Raw genomic sequence first — 19,684 nt, 5'->3', positions numbered from 1 at the left:
TTATGATGCTGTTTTCTACGATGTGATTTGTCTTCCATTTTATTGCAGCAGTTACGGTCTGCGCCTTTCTTATATCTAATTATCTACATATATGGCTATTTTCCCCTGAGTTTAGCAGATTTTTATTCCTGCTACATAGATCTCCAACTGCAAGTTAGTACCACTCCAAAACATGTTTTGTCTCATCTAATCTACTACCCCATCACCATCTTAAGGCCGGCCGATGTGGCCGAGCGGTTCTAGGCGCTTCAGTCTGGAACCGCGCGACCGCTGCGGTCGCGGTTCGAATCCTGCTTCGGGCATGGCTGTGTGTGATGTCCTTAGGTTTGTTAGGTTTAAGTAATTCTAAGTTGTAGGAGACTGATGACCTCAGAAGTTAAGTCCCATAGTGCTCAGAGCCATTTGAACCATCTTAAGTTTACTGCACAACGAAATATTAGAGCGTAGAGTCGATTACATTATATTGTCGGTGGAACTGTCGCCGGATCATACCGGCAGCAGAATCAATTCAGTCTCTGGTGACTCGAGGCCCACGCTGGAAGATCCTAACATTCTTACTTCTCCACTAAGTAATGGTGTGCGAACTACACCTACCGACCCCACTCCCGTAGTTGTCAACACATTTACTTAAAATCCTTGTCTAACTAAATTGTTCACGTTGATTGTATTAGGCTATTAACTATGGTCCATTTACAATTATATTTTTTCTTGGCAATGATCGCCTTTGTAGCGAGACCACCCCGGCATATAGCAGCCACTCAATTTCTATGTGATCTGATGTTTTTTCCATGCAAATTTAGAGCCCCGTTTAAGCATTTTCCCCCGTTGTTGCTAATATAGCCTTCAGTCCAGAGACTCATTTGATGTAGTTCTCTACGTTAGTATATCCTGTGCAATGCAGAAGCTCTGCCTAAGTACTGCGATCAGTATTTCACTTGAAGCTGTTGACTGTACTTCGTCAACCCTAGGTCTCCCATATACAATTTTTACTGCCCGTATTTCCCTCCAAACCAAACTGACTGATGCTTGATGCCCCAGAATGCGTGCTAACAATTCATCTCTTCTTGTCCTGAAATAAACCTATTGTTTCCCAAATTCGATTCAGTACCCCTTCATAAATTATCCGAGGTATCCACATATTCTTCAGCGTTTTTCTGTACCATCACATTTATATACCATCTATTCTCCTTTTTGTGTGCCTTCACTCCCGTAAAAAGCTACACTCCGGACAAATACTTTCAGAGAGGGTGCTTCACACTTAAATATATATTCAATTATGAAATATCTCTTTCCCAGAAAAGATTTTACTCTTCTTCAAAGTCTGCATTTTATACCCTATCTACTTCCGGCATAGTCAGTGACTTTGCTGTTCAAATTGAAGGACTCATTTACTACATTTGGTATCTCCTCAAAGTCCCTCAGCATAGCCTGATTTATTCCGATTACACTCCATTGCCGATGTTCACATTATAATCTATTTGCAACACACGCTATCCATTCCCTTCAATTTTCTTCAGTTCTTCCATTTCTTTCAATACTTTGCTGCCTCTGACAGGATCGTAATTTCATCAGCAAACATCATTTTCTTTAATTTTTTATCCCTGAATTTTAACCTAAATATTTATTTCAAGAGGGCTAACAAAAAAGAAATTTTAACTGAATGAGGTAATAAAAAGAGTGTGAGATGGTCACATCGTCTTCCATAACAGGCTTCCTTTTATGGAGTTATGTAATTTCAGGTCGTTAAACACAAAATTGCTTCCTCAGAGTTGTTTCACTGAGACAATGAAGCCGCTGACTCATTACGCACTCCTCAAGATTCTCCTTCATGGCTGAAGTTGCACAACTCGGCAATGAAAGAATATTATGGAAGACGACGCTCCAACATCTCATTTTCATTGCTTCATTACGAAACGTTTCAGCTATATTAGTTATCTTGAAATGAATGTGTAGGTCGAAATCGTATAAAACAGGAAATCAACCAAAAGCACTTGTTCTTTTCATGGAAAAATAACAGCTCAAATTTTAATTCCTTCCCATTTTTCTTTTTTGCAGGTAGTAACGCCATAGCGACCATTAGGGAGCCAGAACACATCATCGATAACGACAAAGGTAAGATTTCATACTCATGTGTTGCTTCCTATATATTTGTTTAAGAATGCGAAAGATGAATCTGATATTCTGGATAATGTACGTTTGGCAATTTTTGTTTTTTGTTAGGTAATCCGGCTTTCAGTTGTACATAACTAATAGTAAAATAGATGAGGTACTGGGTGAAGTAAAACAGTGAAGACGGGTCATGTGTCGTGCTTGGGTAGCCCAGTGGGTAAAGCTCTTGCTTGCACAAGGCAAAGGTCCCGAGTTCGAGTTTCGGTCCGGAATACAGTTTTGATCTGCCACGAAGTTTTTGATAACAACAACTTCTCACGCATGTGGCGCAGAATTTATGTTTCCAGAAAATGTAAGCAACAATTTTTCCTGTTTTTGAATGTCAATATGAAGTTGGTTTTCTTACTTTTTATGGAACACAGAGACTTTAACTGACAGAGAGAAAACTCTAGTTTTTAAAAGAAATGTTCTCAATCTATTACTCTTTCACAGCACGTAGTTCCCTATGGACAGTTTACCTGCTCTGCTCCGGCTTTGTAGCAATGTATCCATTGTCCAACAACGAAATATCGAGACCAATATCGAACAAATAATCTTAGCTATCAGATATTGAAAGAAGTAATAAAAAACACTTCTGTTTCTTTTTTCGTTGAAAACATCTCATGATTCTATGTTCTATCGCCCTGCAGCTACCACTGCTTGAGTTCATAGTACAGGTTGCTTCTTCTTATCGCCCATTTCCTTAGCTGAGATCACTACAACGCATATGGTCTGTAAGTAGGTGGATTACTTGTTAATAGTGGACGAAATTTTCATTTGTATTTGGCTGGAATACTGACCCAGCAATGCAGGTGAGTTCGGGACTTCCTAGCGGTGAAAACGCAACACATTACTGAACTTAAATACAGAAGTAACTTTGGGAGTACCACAAGGATTTGTTATAGTGCCCTTACTGTTTACGATATACACAAGTCGTATTATGAGAAACAGCATAATGAACTGCGTGAGCCTGTTAGCAGGCAATGAATTTTTTTCAGGAAATTCGCAAGACAGAGCCAGAGATCCTCAACATAAAAGAGTAACTTATTGCATATAAATAGATGGAAAGACACTTACTGTTCGATTACTCGATTGCAAGCACCAGCAAGCCCGAGCAAGCGCGAAAAACAGGTTCAGCTGTAAAAAAAACCTATAAGACTGGGTTCAGAGCGACCTAAGGTGTAGCGCCAAACAGAGCCAATTGTAGGGGACATACACTCCTGGAAATGGAAAAAAGAACACATTGACACCGGTGTGTCAGACCCACCATACTTGCTCCGGACACTGCGAGAGGGCTGTACAAGCAATGATCACACGCACGGCACAGCGGACACACCAGGAACCGCGGTGTTGGCCGTCGAATGGCGCTAGCTGCGCAGCATTTGTGCACCGCCGCCGTCAGTGTCAGCCAGTTTGCCGTGGCATACGGAGTTCCATCGCAGTCTTTAACACTGGTTGCATGCCGCGACAGCGTGGACGTGAACCGTATGTGCAGTTGACGGACTTTGAGCGAGGGCGTATAGTGGGCATGCGGGAGGCCGGGTGGACGTACCGCCGAATTGCTCAACACGTGGGGCGTGAGGTCTCCACAGTACATCGATGTTGTCGCCAGTGGTCGGCGGAAGGTGCACGTGCCCGTCGACCTGGGACCGGACCGCAGCGACGCACGGATGCACGCCAAGACCGTAGGATCCTACGCAGTGCCGTAGGGGACCGCACCGCCACTTCCCAGCAAATTAGGGACACTGTTGCTCCTGGGGTATCGGCGAGGACCATTCGCAACCGTCTCCGTGAAGCTGGGCTACGGTCCCGCACACCGTTAGGCCGTCTTCCGCTCACGCCCCAACATCGTGCAGCCCGCCTCCAGTGGTGTCGCGACAGGCGTGAATGGAGGGACGAATGGAGACGTGTCGTCTTCAGCGATGAGAGTCGCTTCTGCCTTGGTGCCAATGATGGTCGGCGCCGTGCAGGTGAGCGCCACAATCAGGACTGCATACGACCGAGGCACACAGGGCCAACACCCGGCATCATGGTGTGGGGAGCGATCTCCTACACTGGCCGTACACCACTGGTGATTGTCGAGGGGACACTGAATAGTGCACGGTACATCCAAACCGTCATCGAACCCATCGTTCCACCATTCCTAGACCGGCAAGGGAACTTGCTGTTCCAACAGGACAATGCACGTCCGCATGTATCCCGTGCCACCCAACGTGCTCTAGAAGGTGTAAGTCAACTACCCTGGCCAGCAAGATCTCCGGATCTGTCCCCCATTGAGCATGTTTGGGACTGGATGAAGCGTCGTCTCACGCGGTCTGCACGTCCAGGACGAACGCTGGTCCAACTGAGGCGCCAGGTGGAAATGGCATGGCAAGCCGTTCCACAGGACTACATCCAGCATCTCTACGATCGTCTCCATGGGAGAATAGCAGCCTGCATTGCTGCGAGAGGTGGATATACACTGTACTAGTGCCGACATTGTGCATGCTCTGTTGCCTGTGTCTATGTGCCTGTGGTTCTGTCAGTGTGATCATGTGATGTATCTGACCCCAGGAATGTGTCAATAACGTTTCCCCTTCCTGGGACAATGAATTCACGGTGTTCTTATTTCAATTTCCAGGAGTGTATATCTCAGTAAAGAGATTAGTGGAAGAGTCGTTACGAAGTGTAATTCACTAGGAGAGTATCAGCTTGCAAATATATCGCTCGATTGCTTTTTATGAAGTGGTTATCAGTCACGTAACCTTGATGTTGTTTTTGTTGTTCTCTTCAGTCCAGAAACTGGTTTGATGAAGCTCTCCATGAGCAAACTACATCTCCAAGTACCTACTGCAACCTACACCCTTCTGAATCTGCTTAGTGTGTTCATCTCTTGGTCTCCCTCTACGATTTTTACCCTCCACGCTGCCCTCCAATACTAAATTGGCGATCCCTTGATGCCTCAGAACGTGTCCTACCAACCGATCCCTTCTTCTTGTCAAGTTCTGCCACAAATTCCTCTTCTCTCCCAATTCTATTCAGTACCTCCTCATTAATTACGTGATCTACCCATCTAATCTTCAGCATTCTTCTGTAGCACCGAATTTCAAGAGCTTCTATTCTCTTCTGGTCCAAAATATTTATCGTCCTTGTTTCACATCCATACATGGCTACACTCCACACAAATACTTTCAGAAACGACTTCCTGACATTTAAATCTATACTCAATGTTAACAAATTTCTCTTCTTCAGAAACGCTTTCCTTCCCATTGCCAGTCTACATTTTATATCCTCTCTACTTCGACAATCATCAGTTATTTTGCTCCCCAAATAGCAAAACTCATTTTCTACTTTAAGTGTCTCATTTCCTAATCTAATTCCCTCGGCATCAACGGATTTAATTGGACTACATTCAATCATCTTCGTTTTGCTTTTGTTGATGTTCATCTTATATCCTCCTTTCAAGACACTGTCCATTCCGTTCAACTGCTGTTCCAGGTCCTTTATTGTCTCTGACAAGGTTACAATGCCATCGGCAAACCTCAAAGTTTTTATTTCTTCCCCATGGATTTTAATTCCTACTCCAAATTTTTCTTTTTCTTTCCCTTTACTACTTTCTCATTATACGGATTGAATAACTTCGGGGATAGGCTACAACCATGTCTCACGTCCTTCCGAACCACTGCTTCCCTTTCGCGGCCCTCGACTCTTATAACTGCCATCTGTTTTTCTATATAAATTGTAAATAGCCTTTCGCTCCCTGTATTTAACCTCTGTCACTTTCAGAATTTGAAAAATAGTATTCCAGTCAATATTGTGAAAAGTTTTCTCTAAGTCTACAAATGCTAGAAACGTAGGTTCGCCTTTCCTTAATCTATGTTCGAAGATAAGTCGTAGGGTCAGTGTTGCCTCAAGTGTTCCAACATTACTACGGAATCCAAATTGATCTCCGCCGAGGTCGGCTTCTACGGTTTTCCATTCTTCGGTAAAGAATTCGTGTTAGTATTTTGCAACCGTGACTTATTAAGCTAATAGTTCGCCATTTTTCACATCTGCCAACATCCGCTTTTTGGTATTGGAATTATTATATTCTTCTTGAAGTCTGATGGTATTTCGCTAGTTTCATACATCTTGCTCATCAGATGGTAGAGTTTCACCAGGGCTGGCTCTCCCGGGGGTATCAGCAGTTCGAATGGAATGTTGTCTACTCTCGGAGTTTGTTTCGACTTAGCTCTTCCAGTGCTCTGTCAAACTCTTCACGCAGTATCATATTTCCCATTTCCTCTTCATCTACGTCCTCTTCCATTTCCATAATATTGCCCTCAAGTACATTTAATTTTCCTGTAGGTAGTATCTATCTTACTCCTAATGATATATGGCTCTACATCCTTGCAATTGTCCTCTAGCAATCCCTGCTTCACTATTTTGTACTTCCTTTCGATCTCATTTTTGAGACGTTTGTATTCCTTTTTGCCTGCTTCATTTACTGCATTTTTGTATTTTCTCCTTTGATCAATTAAATTCAATTTCTATCCCCCGTTCTTGTCAATCGTTCCCTAATGCTCTCTCTGAAACTCTCTACATTCTCTGGTTCTTTCAGTTTATCCAGCCCCCATATCCTTAAATTCCCACCTTTTTTGCAGTTTCTTTAGTTTTAATCTACAATTCATAACCACTAGACTGTGGTCAGAGTCCACATCTGCCCCTGGAAATGTATTACAATTTAAAATCTGGTTCCTAAATCTCTGTCTTACCGTTAGATAATCTGTTTCCAGGCTTCTTCCACGTATACAACCTTATTTCATGATTCCTGTACCAAGTGTTAGTATGATTAAGATATGCTCTGTGCAAAATTTCTACCAGGCGGACTCCTCTTTCATTCCTTCCCCCCCGTTCCATATTGATCTATTACTTTTCCTTCTCTTTCTTTTCATACAATCGAATTCCCGTTCCCCATGACTATTAAATTTTCGTCTCTCTTAACTATCTGAATAATTTCTTTTATCTCATCATACATTTCTTCAATCTCTTCGTAATTTGTGGAGGTAGTTGGCATATAAACTTTTACTACTGTAGTAAGCGTGGGCTTCGTGTCTATCTTGGCCACAATAATGCGTTCACTATGCTGTTCATAGTAGCTTACACACGATCCTATTTTTTTTATTCATTATTAAATCCACTCCTGCATTACCCCTATTTGATTTTGTATTTATAACCCTATATTCCCCCCATGAACTATAGACCTTGCCGTTGGTGGGGAGGCTTGCGTGCCTCAACGATACAGATAGCGGTACCGTAGGTGCAACCACAACGGAGGGGTATCTGTTGAGAGGCCAGACAAACGTGTGGTTCCTGAAGAGGGGCAGCAGCCTTTTCAATAGTTTCAGGGTCAACAGTCTGGATGATTGACTGATCTGGCCTTGTAACACTAACCAAAACGGCCTTGCTTTGCTGGTACTGCGAACGACTGAAAACAAGGGGAAACTACGGCCGTAATTTTTCCCTAGGGCATGCAGCTTTACTGTATGGTTAAATGATGATGGCGTCCTCTTGGGTAAAATATTCCGGAGGTAAAATAGTTCCCAATCCGATCTCTGGGCGGGGACTACTCAGGAGGACGTCGTTATCAGGAGAAAGAAAAGTGGCGTTCTACGGACCGGAGCGTGTAATGTCAGATCACTTAATCGAGCAGGTAGATTAGAAAATTTAAAAAGGGAAATGGATAGGTTAAAGTTAGATATAGTTGGAATTAGTGAAGTTCGGTGGCAGGAGGAACAAGACTTTTGGTCAGGTGAATACAGGGTTATATCAAATAAGGGTAATGCAGGAGTAGGTTTAATAATGAATAAAACAATAGGGGTTCTGGTAAGCTATTACAAACAACATAGTGAACGCATTATTGTGGCCGGCCGCGGTGGTCTCGCGGTTCTAGGCGCGCAGTCCGGAACCGTGCGACTGCTACGGTCGCAGGTTCGAATCCTGCCTCGGGTATGGATGTGTGTGATGTCCTTAGGTTAGTTAGGTTTAAGTAGTTCTAAGTTCTAGGGGACTTATGACCTAAGATGTTGAGTCCCATAGTGCTCAGAGCCATTTGAACCATTTTTTTTGCTTAAATTCTAATTCTGTTATAAACAAGACATGATTCTAACATCAACACAGTATTGCTGACTATTTGCTGATTCCGCAGATACCAAACAGACCTTTTGAAACTGTAAGGTCCATTCAAGAAATCCATAATTCGAATGTTGGAACCAGATAAATCCATTACCACATATTTTTCTACCCTAAATTGATGGTCTATAACAATTAAAGATCATTATAGGATAAGAAGTTGTATGAGGGGACTTATTCTTTTGGCTAATTCTTAAATTGTATCACATATGGACAAAGGAATCTGCTATACAATATAAAAGTACAAATTAACGGATATTTTCAAATACATACGCCATTCAACTAATGATAGAGGACAAAAGATAATGTTTTACACCTACAACTGGATCCCAAAAACATCAGCTGAATTAATATTAACAAAATATTATTCTCAATATTAAATTGCACGTAGCTTTGGAAATATGAGTGTCATGTACAATTTCAGACCAGTTTTGAGAATCAACACAACAACTACTTTAAGATGCGACACTTTACAGTCGTTTTAAATTTTGTAAAAATTAAATTTATTTTATTTCGATAAGATGACAGAACGATTTTCGGAAGGAATAAATGCTCAAATATTGTTGCTATCACTTTTGTATGCATTTCGACTGATTTAATGTGCTAACGACAATCTCTTTTGTGATAATAGTATTATGCATTAAAATAGTGCTTACCATCAGGCAGCTTATTTCTGCTACGAAGTACTTATTTTTAATTTATTTCGTGATCTCATGTTCCCTTAAATGGTGGGGAGAGGCAGGTCTATAAATATATTTCAAAGAGGGGCCAACGTCAGTTCAAGATGAGATATCATTTGAGTAGGTCGTGTAACCTAAAAAGCGTGTATTTTTGCGATTGTCTGCCAAAATTAGGTTGGCAACAACAAAAGTAAAACAGCATGGTTGAAATTTGTTACTGTGCATCTTGTTAAATGTGATTGTTGCTCACTGTGTTTACTAATAAACGACGTACTCTGAATTAATGTTTGTACTTCTTTATTAATACGTGGAACATAGCACCTTTAGCACAAGTGAACCCAGAGACCAACCTCCTGGAGTAGACTGCAGCAAATACGTCATTGTAATCAATGAGAACCATTATATGGATTAGCGGCAGGGGAGCTCGAACCGCATTGGATCCGCGATTTGGAGGAACAGCTTCTGATCTGGTTCGCTAGGCAATCTGGATGCTGTTTTTAGGCGTTTTCTTATTTCTATTTGAGCATATTTCAGATTCTTTCCACATTTTTAGTTTCAGAAACACAAGACGCAAACATACGAATCGAGAGAACGGTGGATTAAGGTGGCACGATGTTAGAAAGAGAAACTAGTTCCAGTTTCCTAAAAGGAACAGTCACGTGAGCCGCTGTCTTTGAGTGCGGCATAAGACGAGGGTACTACTGACAATAATACTGCGCTTTTTATTAGGGCCATACCAAAATATACGAGCAACTCATTTTCATAGACACTAATTTTTACTTTTTAGACAAACTATGGACGTATCCTAATTTACAGACTTTTACTTCACTGTTCAATATAACCTCCGTTTCTGTGGACACATTTCTTCACCGTTCTGTAAGTCTGAAAATTCTCTTGCGACAGAAGTCCATTTCTGTTTTACGAAGACACTGACATACCGAAATGGTGGTGACCTGAGGGTCTGCATTCTTCTTTAAATTAAATCAGTGTAATTTTTTTATAAACACTGGACATCGGAGGGACAAATTTAATTTTAAACAACACATGTCAACGATGGCACGCAAAAATTTAGTTTTATTCCAGGTAAAGTGCATTTCGAGCCACAAAGTAATCGTAATGTAGTCAGTTTTGTTTTAGACCCTGTTTGACGTCCAGAATTCGGAGTATCGGAGATTATGCCGGTACGTGACATTAATGTGAGCCGGATTGGGATTGGGACCCAGATCCAAGTCTGTACAGTATACAAAATTAATCCATTAGACATTATTAATACTTTTCATTTTTGTTAGATTCTGAAGTAGTATGGAATCATTATGGGCATCAACGAAATAGAGGGCAGGCAAAACAGAATTCGCCCAGAAAATATTTCGTGCACTTTAAGATAGCCAACGCTGCCCGTGAAAGGCGAGGTCTAAGCTCGAATTCCTGTCGGCCAGGCAGTTTTTGACTTGTCAGATACGATCATCGTAACAGATAACCATGTTTAGAGCACAATAATTAAATAAAATAGTGGCTACAAGTCCTCGTACAGAATAAGAATGGAGAATAAATGTGAAGAATACGTGGACTAATTGTTGCTTGTGTGGTATTCAAGATAGAACTTCTTCTTACATTTATGTGGATACTACAACCTACAGTGATTTTCTGCCAGTAGGGATTGAATGCAGAGAGGAAGACTAGTGTTTTACTTTCCACCGACAGAGTAAAAGCTCGGATCGTGGAATGGTGGAAAGCACATCGGTTTTTCTTTCATTGAAACCATTATCAGATTCATCTCAGTCGATTTCAAGGACTCCATGGCAAACAAATGTGGATGGCCAGATGGGACTGAACCCTCACTCTTCCCGGATTCGGTCCTAGTGATCTGTAGGCAGTGTACCATAGTTCAAATGGCTCAGTTTAGGCACACAGCTAATGTACTTCATAATTTCCTTTTTTAAGTTTCATTTCAGAAGAGAGATAACGTGGCGACGAAAAAGGTATTATTCAAGAGAGTTAGAACATAAACAATCAATAATGTTAGGATAGGTAAACAAAAGAGTCTCTTTAAAAGAATCTCGATGAAGCTTTCGAAATCGATGTTTATGTCTGTCAAAATAACTATCGCCCTGTCATATTTTCCACATAATATTTATGTCTTATTGTTTTACATTATTATTATTATTAGGATCAGGTGAACTTGCTTTCTCACATTACACTGTAAGAGTCCTGACTAATTTCAGTTGCTACCCTGTCTTAACTTTATGTCTCTTATTTTCAGATGACGCTGTCTTGGAAGAAGTGGAGCCAAAGAAAGTAAGAATTTCTATCGTCAATATACAAAATTAATCCATTAGACATTATTAATACTTTTCATTTTTGTTAGATTCTGAAGTAGTATGGAATCATTATGGGCATCAACGAAATAGAGGGCAGGCAAAACAGAATTCGCCCAGAAAATATTTCGTGCACTTTAAGATAGCCAACTCGTCCTCATTTGGAGGAGGCGGTATAGAGATGGCGATTAGTGATCATGATGTCATCAGAGCGACTATGGTACTGACAGTCAATAAATCAGTCAAGAAGGAAGGCCAGGAGTGTGTTTCTGCTAGAAAGAGCATATAAGCAGTTGTTAACATCTTACTTATACAATGAACTGATCTCACTTAGTTCCTATAAGGAATTGTGGGCAAAGTTGAAACAGACTGGCCCGGAGAACTATATGCCTAATAAGTGGATTAAGTACGGAAAAGACCACCATCGTTCAACAGCGAAATTCTAAAATGCTAAGGAGGCAAATGTGGTGAACTTTCGGTTCACAACCGAACGAGCAAATAACGACAAAGATTAGTAGATATTCGTTCACCTGTGCAAAGATCTATACGCGAAACAAACGACATCTACCATCATCGTACCTTAGCAGAAGCTCTTAATAGTGTCCTGCTTGACACAAACGCGCCGTTTAAATATCTGGGAGTAACGATGCAGAGCTTCCGGGTGGGAAGGAGCGCCGGTCCCCGGCACGAATTCGCCCGGCGGATTTATGTCGAGGTCCAGTGAACCGGCCAGTCTGTGGATGATTTTTAGGCGGTTTTCCATCTGCCTCGGCGAATGCGGGCTGGTTCCCCTTATTCCGCCTCAGTTACACTACGTCGGCGATTGCTGCGCAAACAAGTTCTCCACGTACGCGTACACCACCATTACTCTACCACGCAAACATAGGGGTTACACTCGTCTGGTGTGAGACGTTCCCTGGGGGGTACACCGGGGGCCGAAGCGCACAATAAAGCTGGGTTGGGTGTGGGGCGGCGGACGGGTGAAGTGGGCTGCGGTAGTCGTCGTGGGGTTGTGGACCACTGCGGCTGCGGCGGGGACGGAGCCTTTCCGTAGTTTGTAGGTCCCCGGTTAACATACAATACAACGATGCAGAGCGGTGTGAAATGGAATGAAATAGAACGAGAATGTGAGGATTGTGGTAGGGTCTTCGGTTTATTGGGAGAATTTTTGGGAAAGTGTGGTTCATCTGTAAAGGAGACCGCATACAGGACGCTAGTGCGGACAATTTTTGAGTACTGCTTGAGTTTTTGGGATACGCACTATGTGCGATTGAAGGAAGACATTGAAGCATTTCAGAGGTGGGGTACTAGATTTGTTACTGATAGGTTTGAAGAGCACGCAAGTGTCCGCATTCAGCTGAGGATGATACGGTGGTCAGTCGGTACCGTAGAGCCTTTAAGAACTGTTCGGCCGGAGATAGATCGGTTATACATAATTTCGGTGTTACTGTAACTGATTTCAAAACTTACTTTAAATATATCAAATTTAGCAATACAGCTATTACTAAGTGAAAGAAACCTATAGGTTGTTATAATCCATGGGTACTGTTAAAAGGAGCTCAAAGTGCTTAAAACTTTTCATGATCAATAGTACGCACAATTCTGCGATTGTAGTTACACTCCCGTAATGTGCTATAAGATATTCTTTTTGATTTCACACTTCCATTGAAAGTTGCCACTTTTGATTTCTGTGGAAGATCCAGAACTATTCTGACACCAGGATACAAATTACGTATTTACTACTTCTCCCTTAAATGTACCGCTAGGATTTGTTCGCTTCTAAAATAAGCTCAAGGGAGAGTAAGATAAATTGCGGAGATGATGTCAGAAATGTAAGATAACGAAAACTTACCAGGGATCAGTGTTAGGAGCACATCACAGAACTTCTTGGGCGGATGATAGTTTAAGTCGATCTTCAAAGTAAAAAATAAGTTATTCACTTCATCGGTTCTGTTTGTCGTTCAGTCTATCATTTTCATCGACATCGATGCCTCCCGAGGATCCTTGGATGTTGAGCTGTCAATGACTTTTGAGCTCGTGACTAACTTGCTTTCATTTCCGTTGTTAGGAGGGAAGAGATATTTATACCATTTCTTCCGCCTAGAACAATATTCAAAACACTCGCTGGAACATGTGGTCTACCCAAAATTGCTCCAGCCTACCAACAGACTTCGATAACTGTGCAGGCTGAATCTGAACTACACTGACAAATTTTCGAAAGTTGTTTACGGATATTTTCTGAACATTTTAGTGTAAAAGACCATTAGCTTTCGGTCTCTCCTTGCAGAGCAATTGCAATTCGTTTGATAACCATCCCCCTTATCTTTGTATCTTTGTTGCAATGAAAATATCTGCACAACAGTGTGAACATCGACAGTATGTGCTGCGTGTCTTGTTTAGAAACCAACTTGTTCCATTCACTCGCAGTACTTGTACATGGTATAATAGTGTCGGTGGTTGCGATACCATTTATTGTCAGGATGGTCGTCTCTAACCCAGGAAGGAGTATGCAGGGTGATGGGGTTCCATAGTACCAGCAAAACGGCGGTTGTGGGACCAGAACAGCTCAATTAGCAAATACTGTACATACTTTATACATTAAAAGTGCTTTTATGCTGCCACCTTGCAGCTCGCTGTCACGGCCCAACGATGATGTATCAAGCCCACAGAATCTTACAGGCTCATTTAACCTGCATCACCGCTGCTAAATGCGATCCTCGCCAGGCAGCGATATAAAGCCGAGAACATCGCCTTATGTCCTGAAACTTGAGCCATGATTGGCTGCTTCAGGGTAACTCCAGCAGAGCTGCGTTCGACCCACCTAGAACTCTGCTAGCTTTGTGAACAGCTGCACGGTAATTATTCCTGGTGAGCAGCGTAAATGCTGAAACCGATAATAGTGGCTAACGGGCAAAAATTCTAACAATAAAGGAAGTAAGGAGCCACTAGGATCGGGCGAGGAAGCAGGGCCAAGGGCTGGTAGAAGTAACACAACACCTTACTTCTAGTGCATTTATTAAAACTAGCTAAAATACAATATACAGTCTGCCAAGATAATGAATATAGGGAGAATCAAACCTTAAGAAACCAGTTCATCAACAATTTAACATTGTACCACGCAACATAGTACTGCGTATGCCTTAATGGCTGCAATCGCAAAGAAAGCCTGAAGGGCCAATTTAACAAGAATGCATATAACGTGTTCGGCCTGAAGGGCTAGTAAATTTGCAAACCAAAATTCGCTTCACTTCAAAATTTAAGATATAAAAGGCCAATACCATAGACAAAGAAAATATTCAAATATAAACGTATGAACAAAAGGTTTGAGCCTGAAGGGCCACCAAAATAGTTAACTAGACTTTAGTTAAAGAACAGATTTTCCAGCAGTTTAGGCAAGGCAGTGTGAAACAATAAAGAGGCCTGAAGGGCCGTGCAACTTCCAAGTAAGGGGCCTGAAGGGCCCAATTAACAAGATAAGAAAATCTTAAAAATATCAACTGGAAAATAACAAGTGCTTATTAACAACTCGACCTTAAGGGCCAGGTAATAAATGAAATTAGTCAAACAAGTGGCCAGGAATTTATCGGTAAGCCGACTTTAAGGGCCCCAGTACACTAACAAGGGAGTTTAAGTATTAAAACTGGATTTCAAAGCCTTAAGGGCTGTAGAGCTTCCAAAAGGGGGTTGGGGGCTGAAGGACCAATTCATCAAGGTGCTTAATAAACAGCTCAGCCTGAAGGACTGACCGATGGTTAAGGTTAGGCAAGTTCTCAAAAATAGAAGGCAAATCAACAAATTTATTAGTAATCGAGCCTTAAGGGCCACAGTACATTTAGAATCCACATTAAGCATTAAGAACTATCATACAGCGAAGCAATTCCCTAAAACTTAGCAACCTTAAATAAATCAATTGGTACTATCCAGCTTAAAACCTAGGGACAACAATACATGCATATACTTATAAAATGTAAACTTGCATAAAATCTAAATTTAAAATGCAGACAATCGCACACCAACATGGCCACCAAATTTACAAATGTTTAACCACAGTTGCTGAGTATGAAATACAAGCAGCTGCAAGGCTACCAATCAGTCATCTTGCCACAATATCATGATTTACAATCTTCAGGCAGTACGAAACAGGAAAAATACAAGGCGAGCCCCAAAGAAGAATTAAATGATGCCCTTCAGTTACAAATCATTAAACCGCAGCGTAGAGCTGCCACATTTCACAAACTGGCGTAAAAGCCACCTGCTCAATCGACACTGTTCATATAGGCAAACATACAAATAAAATTCTCTAACCCTGTAAAATTTTCAGTCTAAAAGAGGGCTGATAATAACATACGGTATTAAAGCAATCTTTAAGATAAACACATGCACCAACAACTTTTAAGGTGTGCACAGCCACGTCCTTCACAAATTTTTCTTTCTCTCACATACATAGAACACGTAGGCTTGGAACTGACTACCAAATTGGTCACAAGAATGAATAGATAGCCACCAATACATCAGTACCTAATTAGACAGTCTCCTAGTGTGACATGAAAGAGCAACAGTTCACATTCACAGCCTTTGATTCAACATGTTCTACTATCCTCGTTGTACAGCATCGACCAGGCCCGGAGTGCCTACTGCAAATTTTAACCAAGCAATTCACGCTCACGTCGACGCCTAACCGAGGAACCAGCCCAGCAGTACAAGAACAACCTACACACTCTAAGTCAAACTCCGCAAACGCAGTGCAGAACTAACATTCAACCTTTCCCTTCATAGGTTCAGAAACGGCGAGCTAAACCGGTGGACGGAAAACACACAATGTCGGCGGCAGCAACATAAAGGAAGTCGCAAACACCACCCTAATACAGGGCAATAGCAAGTAAGCACAACGGCAATAGCGAAATATACTCAACTTTAGTCCCGGAGGAAAACCTGCCGCCCTCAGTGCTCCAAACATTCCCGGAGCAAGCGTCCTCGGCGACTCCCACTATTCTCCGGAACAGCAACATCACAGCTCCTTATTTCAATTCTCTTCCGACAAGAACAAACATAATCGGAGCTAACGGCTTCTCCAAGTCAGACACGCTATGCCGTAGAACCTCACGGTGGAATGAGCCGGCCGACACCACACAAACCACCGCAAGTAAGACAAACAAGCACTTCCGGAGTCGATGGCGTACTGCCACGCTTCACGACTCAGTCCCTCCACTCCACCGACGAGACGGGGCATGAGACGAGAACAGACGGCGCCGCCACGCGGAAAAGCGCCGGCGGGAAGCCAAGGCGTAACTAGGGCGCCTGTTTAAATGAGACGGACAGAAGCACGTCTCAAATGCAACATCGTTTCTGGCGAACTGCGACGTGCCAGTAGCAAGGCTGCAGCATTAAGGTACCCTCAGACGCTCGTTCAGTGGTTGATGGTGGCCACACGGTGGCATGCATTGACCCCAGGCAGCAGTGGTTGCCTCAGCATAGTACACGGTGGCGTGTTTGGCCACGGCCGAGTGTAGATGCCTGTCAGGAGCGCTGACGGAGTGAAGTGGCAGCAGGGGGTGGTGGCCTCGCAGACCTGAGCCTGATGGTGATTGGCGGCACACAGGAAGCACGTTTGAGTTGCGTCAGTCGGTTGCTGCGGTGGTCGGTCGGCCTTGTGGCGCACAGTTCCGTAACTCAAACTCCCTTTGAGCCGACCAGAGGCTGGATGAAGTCGTCCATCACGAGGATCAGAATGATCAGGTCTAGCAGTGACTCGTACAGCAGCAGCTAGTGGATAAAGCAGCTAGATGTAGATGAAGCTGACTGGCCGACATGGGACCATCGACTGGCGTGAAGAAAACCACTGGCCATTAAAATTGCTACACCAAGAAGAAATGCAAATGATAAACGGGTATTCATTGGACAAATGTATTATACTAGAACTGACATGTGATAACATTTTCACGCAATTTGGGTGCAAAGATCCTGAGATATCAGTACCCAGAACAACCACCTCTGGCCGTAATAACGGCCTTGATACGCCTGGGCATTGAGTCAAACAGAGCTTGGCTGGCGTGTACAGGTACAGCTGCCAATGCAGCTTCAACACGATACCACAGTTTATCAAGAGTAGTGACTGGCGTATAGTGACGAGCCACTTGCTCGGCCACCATTGACCGGACGTTTTCAATTGGTGAGAGATCTGGAGAATGTGCTGGCCAGGGCAGCAGTTGAACATTTTCTGTATCCAGAAAGGCCCATACAGGACCTGCAACATGCGGTCGTGCATTATCCTCCTGAAATGTAGGGTTTCGCAGGGATCGAATGAAGGGTAGAGCCACGGGTCGGAACACATCTGAAATGTAACGCCCACTGTTCAAAGTGCCGTCAATGCGAACAAGAGGTGACCGAGACGTGTAACCAGTGGCACCCCATACCATCACGCCGGATGATACGCCAGTATGGCGGTGACGAATACACGCATCCAATGTGCTTTCGCCACGATGTCGCCAAACACGGATGCGACAATCATGATGCTGTAAACAGAACCTGGATTCATCCGAAAAAATGACGTTTTGCCATTCGTGCACCCAGGTTCGTCGTTGAGTACACCGTCGCACTACGGTCGCAGGTTCGAATCCTGCCTCGGGCATGGATGTTTGTGATGTCCTTAGGTTAGTTAGGTTTAACTAGTTCTAAGTTCTAGGGGACTAATGACCTCAGCAGTTGAGTCCCATAGTGCTCAGAGCCATTTGAACCATTTGAACACCGTCGCAGGCGCTCCTGTCTGTGATGCAGCGTCAAGGGCAACCGCAGCCATGGTCTCCGAGCTGATAGTCCATGCAGCTTCAAACGTCGTCGAACTGTTCGTGCAGATGGTTGTTGTCTTGCAAACGTCCCCATCTGGTGACTCAGGGATCGAGACGTGGCTGTACGATCCGTTACAGCCTTGGGGATGCCTGTCATCTCGACTGCTAGTGATACGAAGCCGTTGGGATCCAGCACGTCGTTCCGTATTACCCTCCTGAACCCACCGAGTCCATATTCTGCTAACAGTCATTGGATCTCGACCAACGCCGAACAGCAATGTCGCGATACGATAAACCGCAATCTCGATAGGCTACAATCCGACCTTTATCAAAGTCGGAAACGTGATGGTACGCATTTATCCTCCTTACATGAGGCATCACAACAACGTTACACCAGGCAAAGCCGGTCAACTGCTATTTGTGTGTGAGAAATCGGTTGGAAACTTTCCTCATGTCAGCACTTTGTAGGTGTCGCCACCGGCGCCAACCTTGTGTGAATGCTCTGAAAAGCTAATCATTTGCATATCACAGCATCTTCTTCCTGTCGGTTAAATTTCGCGTTTGTAGCACGTCATCTTCGTGGTGTAGCAATTTTAATGGCCAGAAGTGTATGTCTAGGCATCGGCAGTAGTCGAAGATAAGATACTTCTAAAGTCTGGATTGCGGGAATTTATAGTGGCTCTGCCCAACTTTGTTAGGACAGGGCCCTGTCTCTGGTCACGTAGGGGACCGAGGCTGCATAGCATGAGGAAATTTATCTCACCACTGCGGCGGACTGGAGTTTTTGGACCGAGCTGTTTGAGCAGTATTCCAGCCCCTGACTTCCATCCCAGAGGCGTCAAAAGAAGGGTTTACATGTGAGGAATTAGGGCTGTCAAAAGAAGGGTTTACATCTGGGTAATTGGGGCTGTAACGTCCTTCCCACTTTGTGACGTTTCCATGGTTGCGATGGACAGAATTGTGGTGAAATTGTGTGCCAATAGGACATAATTAATCCACCTTACACCCCACATGAACTTCTGAACTGTAGCCTTTTTTCCGCGTGTGCGGACACCTAGCTGTTTAAGTGTCGCTGGGCCCGAGGGTTTAATGCTTTTTGACCATTACAGAGGAATTTTGCAGGCACATTCGAGCCAACTGTCAAACTTAATGCGTTGCAATGGGATAAAATGACGGCGTTTCGAAAAAGAGAGCCTTTAACTGTGTTGAGAAGTATAAATTTTGTCTCGGCTTTATTTTCTGGCTAGTGTCAATTGTACGTGGTGCACATCAGTATCGATACGTTGACTAGTAAGGAGTTTGCTGATATGTACCTCACGTATAGGTTCACTGAATGCAATGAAAAAGCAACATCACGACACTATCCTAAACTGTTTCTGCAACTAGGAAACCCACATCATAGTACTTTTGCGTCATTTGAGAATTGTTGCATTACTCTGTATTTTGTGTTCTACGTTTGGTGATTGTATTTACAAGCTTGTTACCGTTATGAAGATATTTTCACAGAAACGAAGGTTACTGGCGTAACGAACTGAATAAATCTTAAATATGCTTTTAATCTGTAACGAGCCACTGGAAACCACGGTCCCTTATACCAAAATACATA

At 43.0% G+C, this 19,684-nt stretch overlaps 1 protein-coding gene across 1 annotated transcript in view; it reads left to right on the top strand.

Annotated features, from left to right (window-relative positions):
- LOC126260213 (solute carrier family 15 member 1-like) overlaps positions 1-19,684 on the top strand; it is a 212,065-nt gene that overhangs the window by 93,682 nt on the left and 98,699 nt on the right. Inside the window, exons 2-3 of the mRNA XM_049957509.1 lie at positions 2,056-2,112; positions 11,239-11,273. Coding sequence (XP_049813466.1) covers positions 2,056-2,112; positions 11,239-11,273 — 92 coding nt within the window. The remainder of the gene's footprint in view (positions 1-2,055; positions 2,113-11,238; positions 11,274-19,684) is intronic.

This window comes from Schistocerca nitens, chromosome 5 (assembly GCF_023898315.1).
Source record: "Schistocerca nitens isolate TAMUIC-IGC-003100 chromosome 5, iqSchNite1.1, whole genome shotgun sequence".
Classification (NCBI taxonomy): Eukaryota; Metazoa; Arthropoda; class Insecta; order Orthoptera; family Acrididae; genus Schistocerca; species Schistocerca nitens.
Note: the sequence above shows the minus strand (reverse complement) of the source record. Positions and strands in the feature narration are given on the sequence as shown.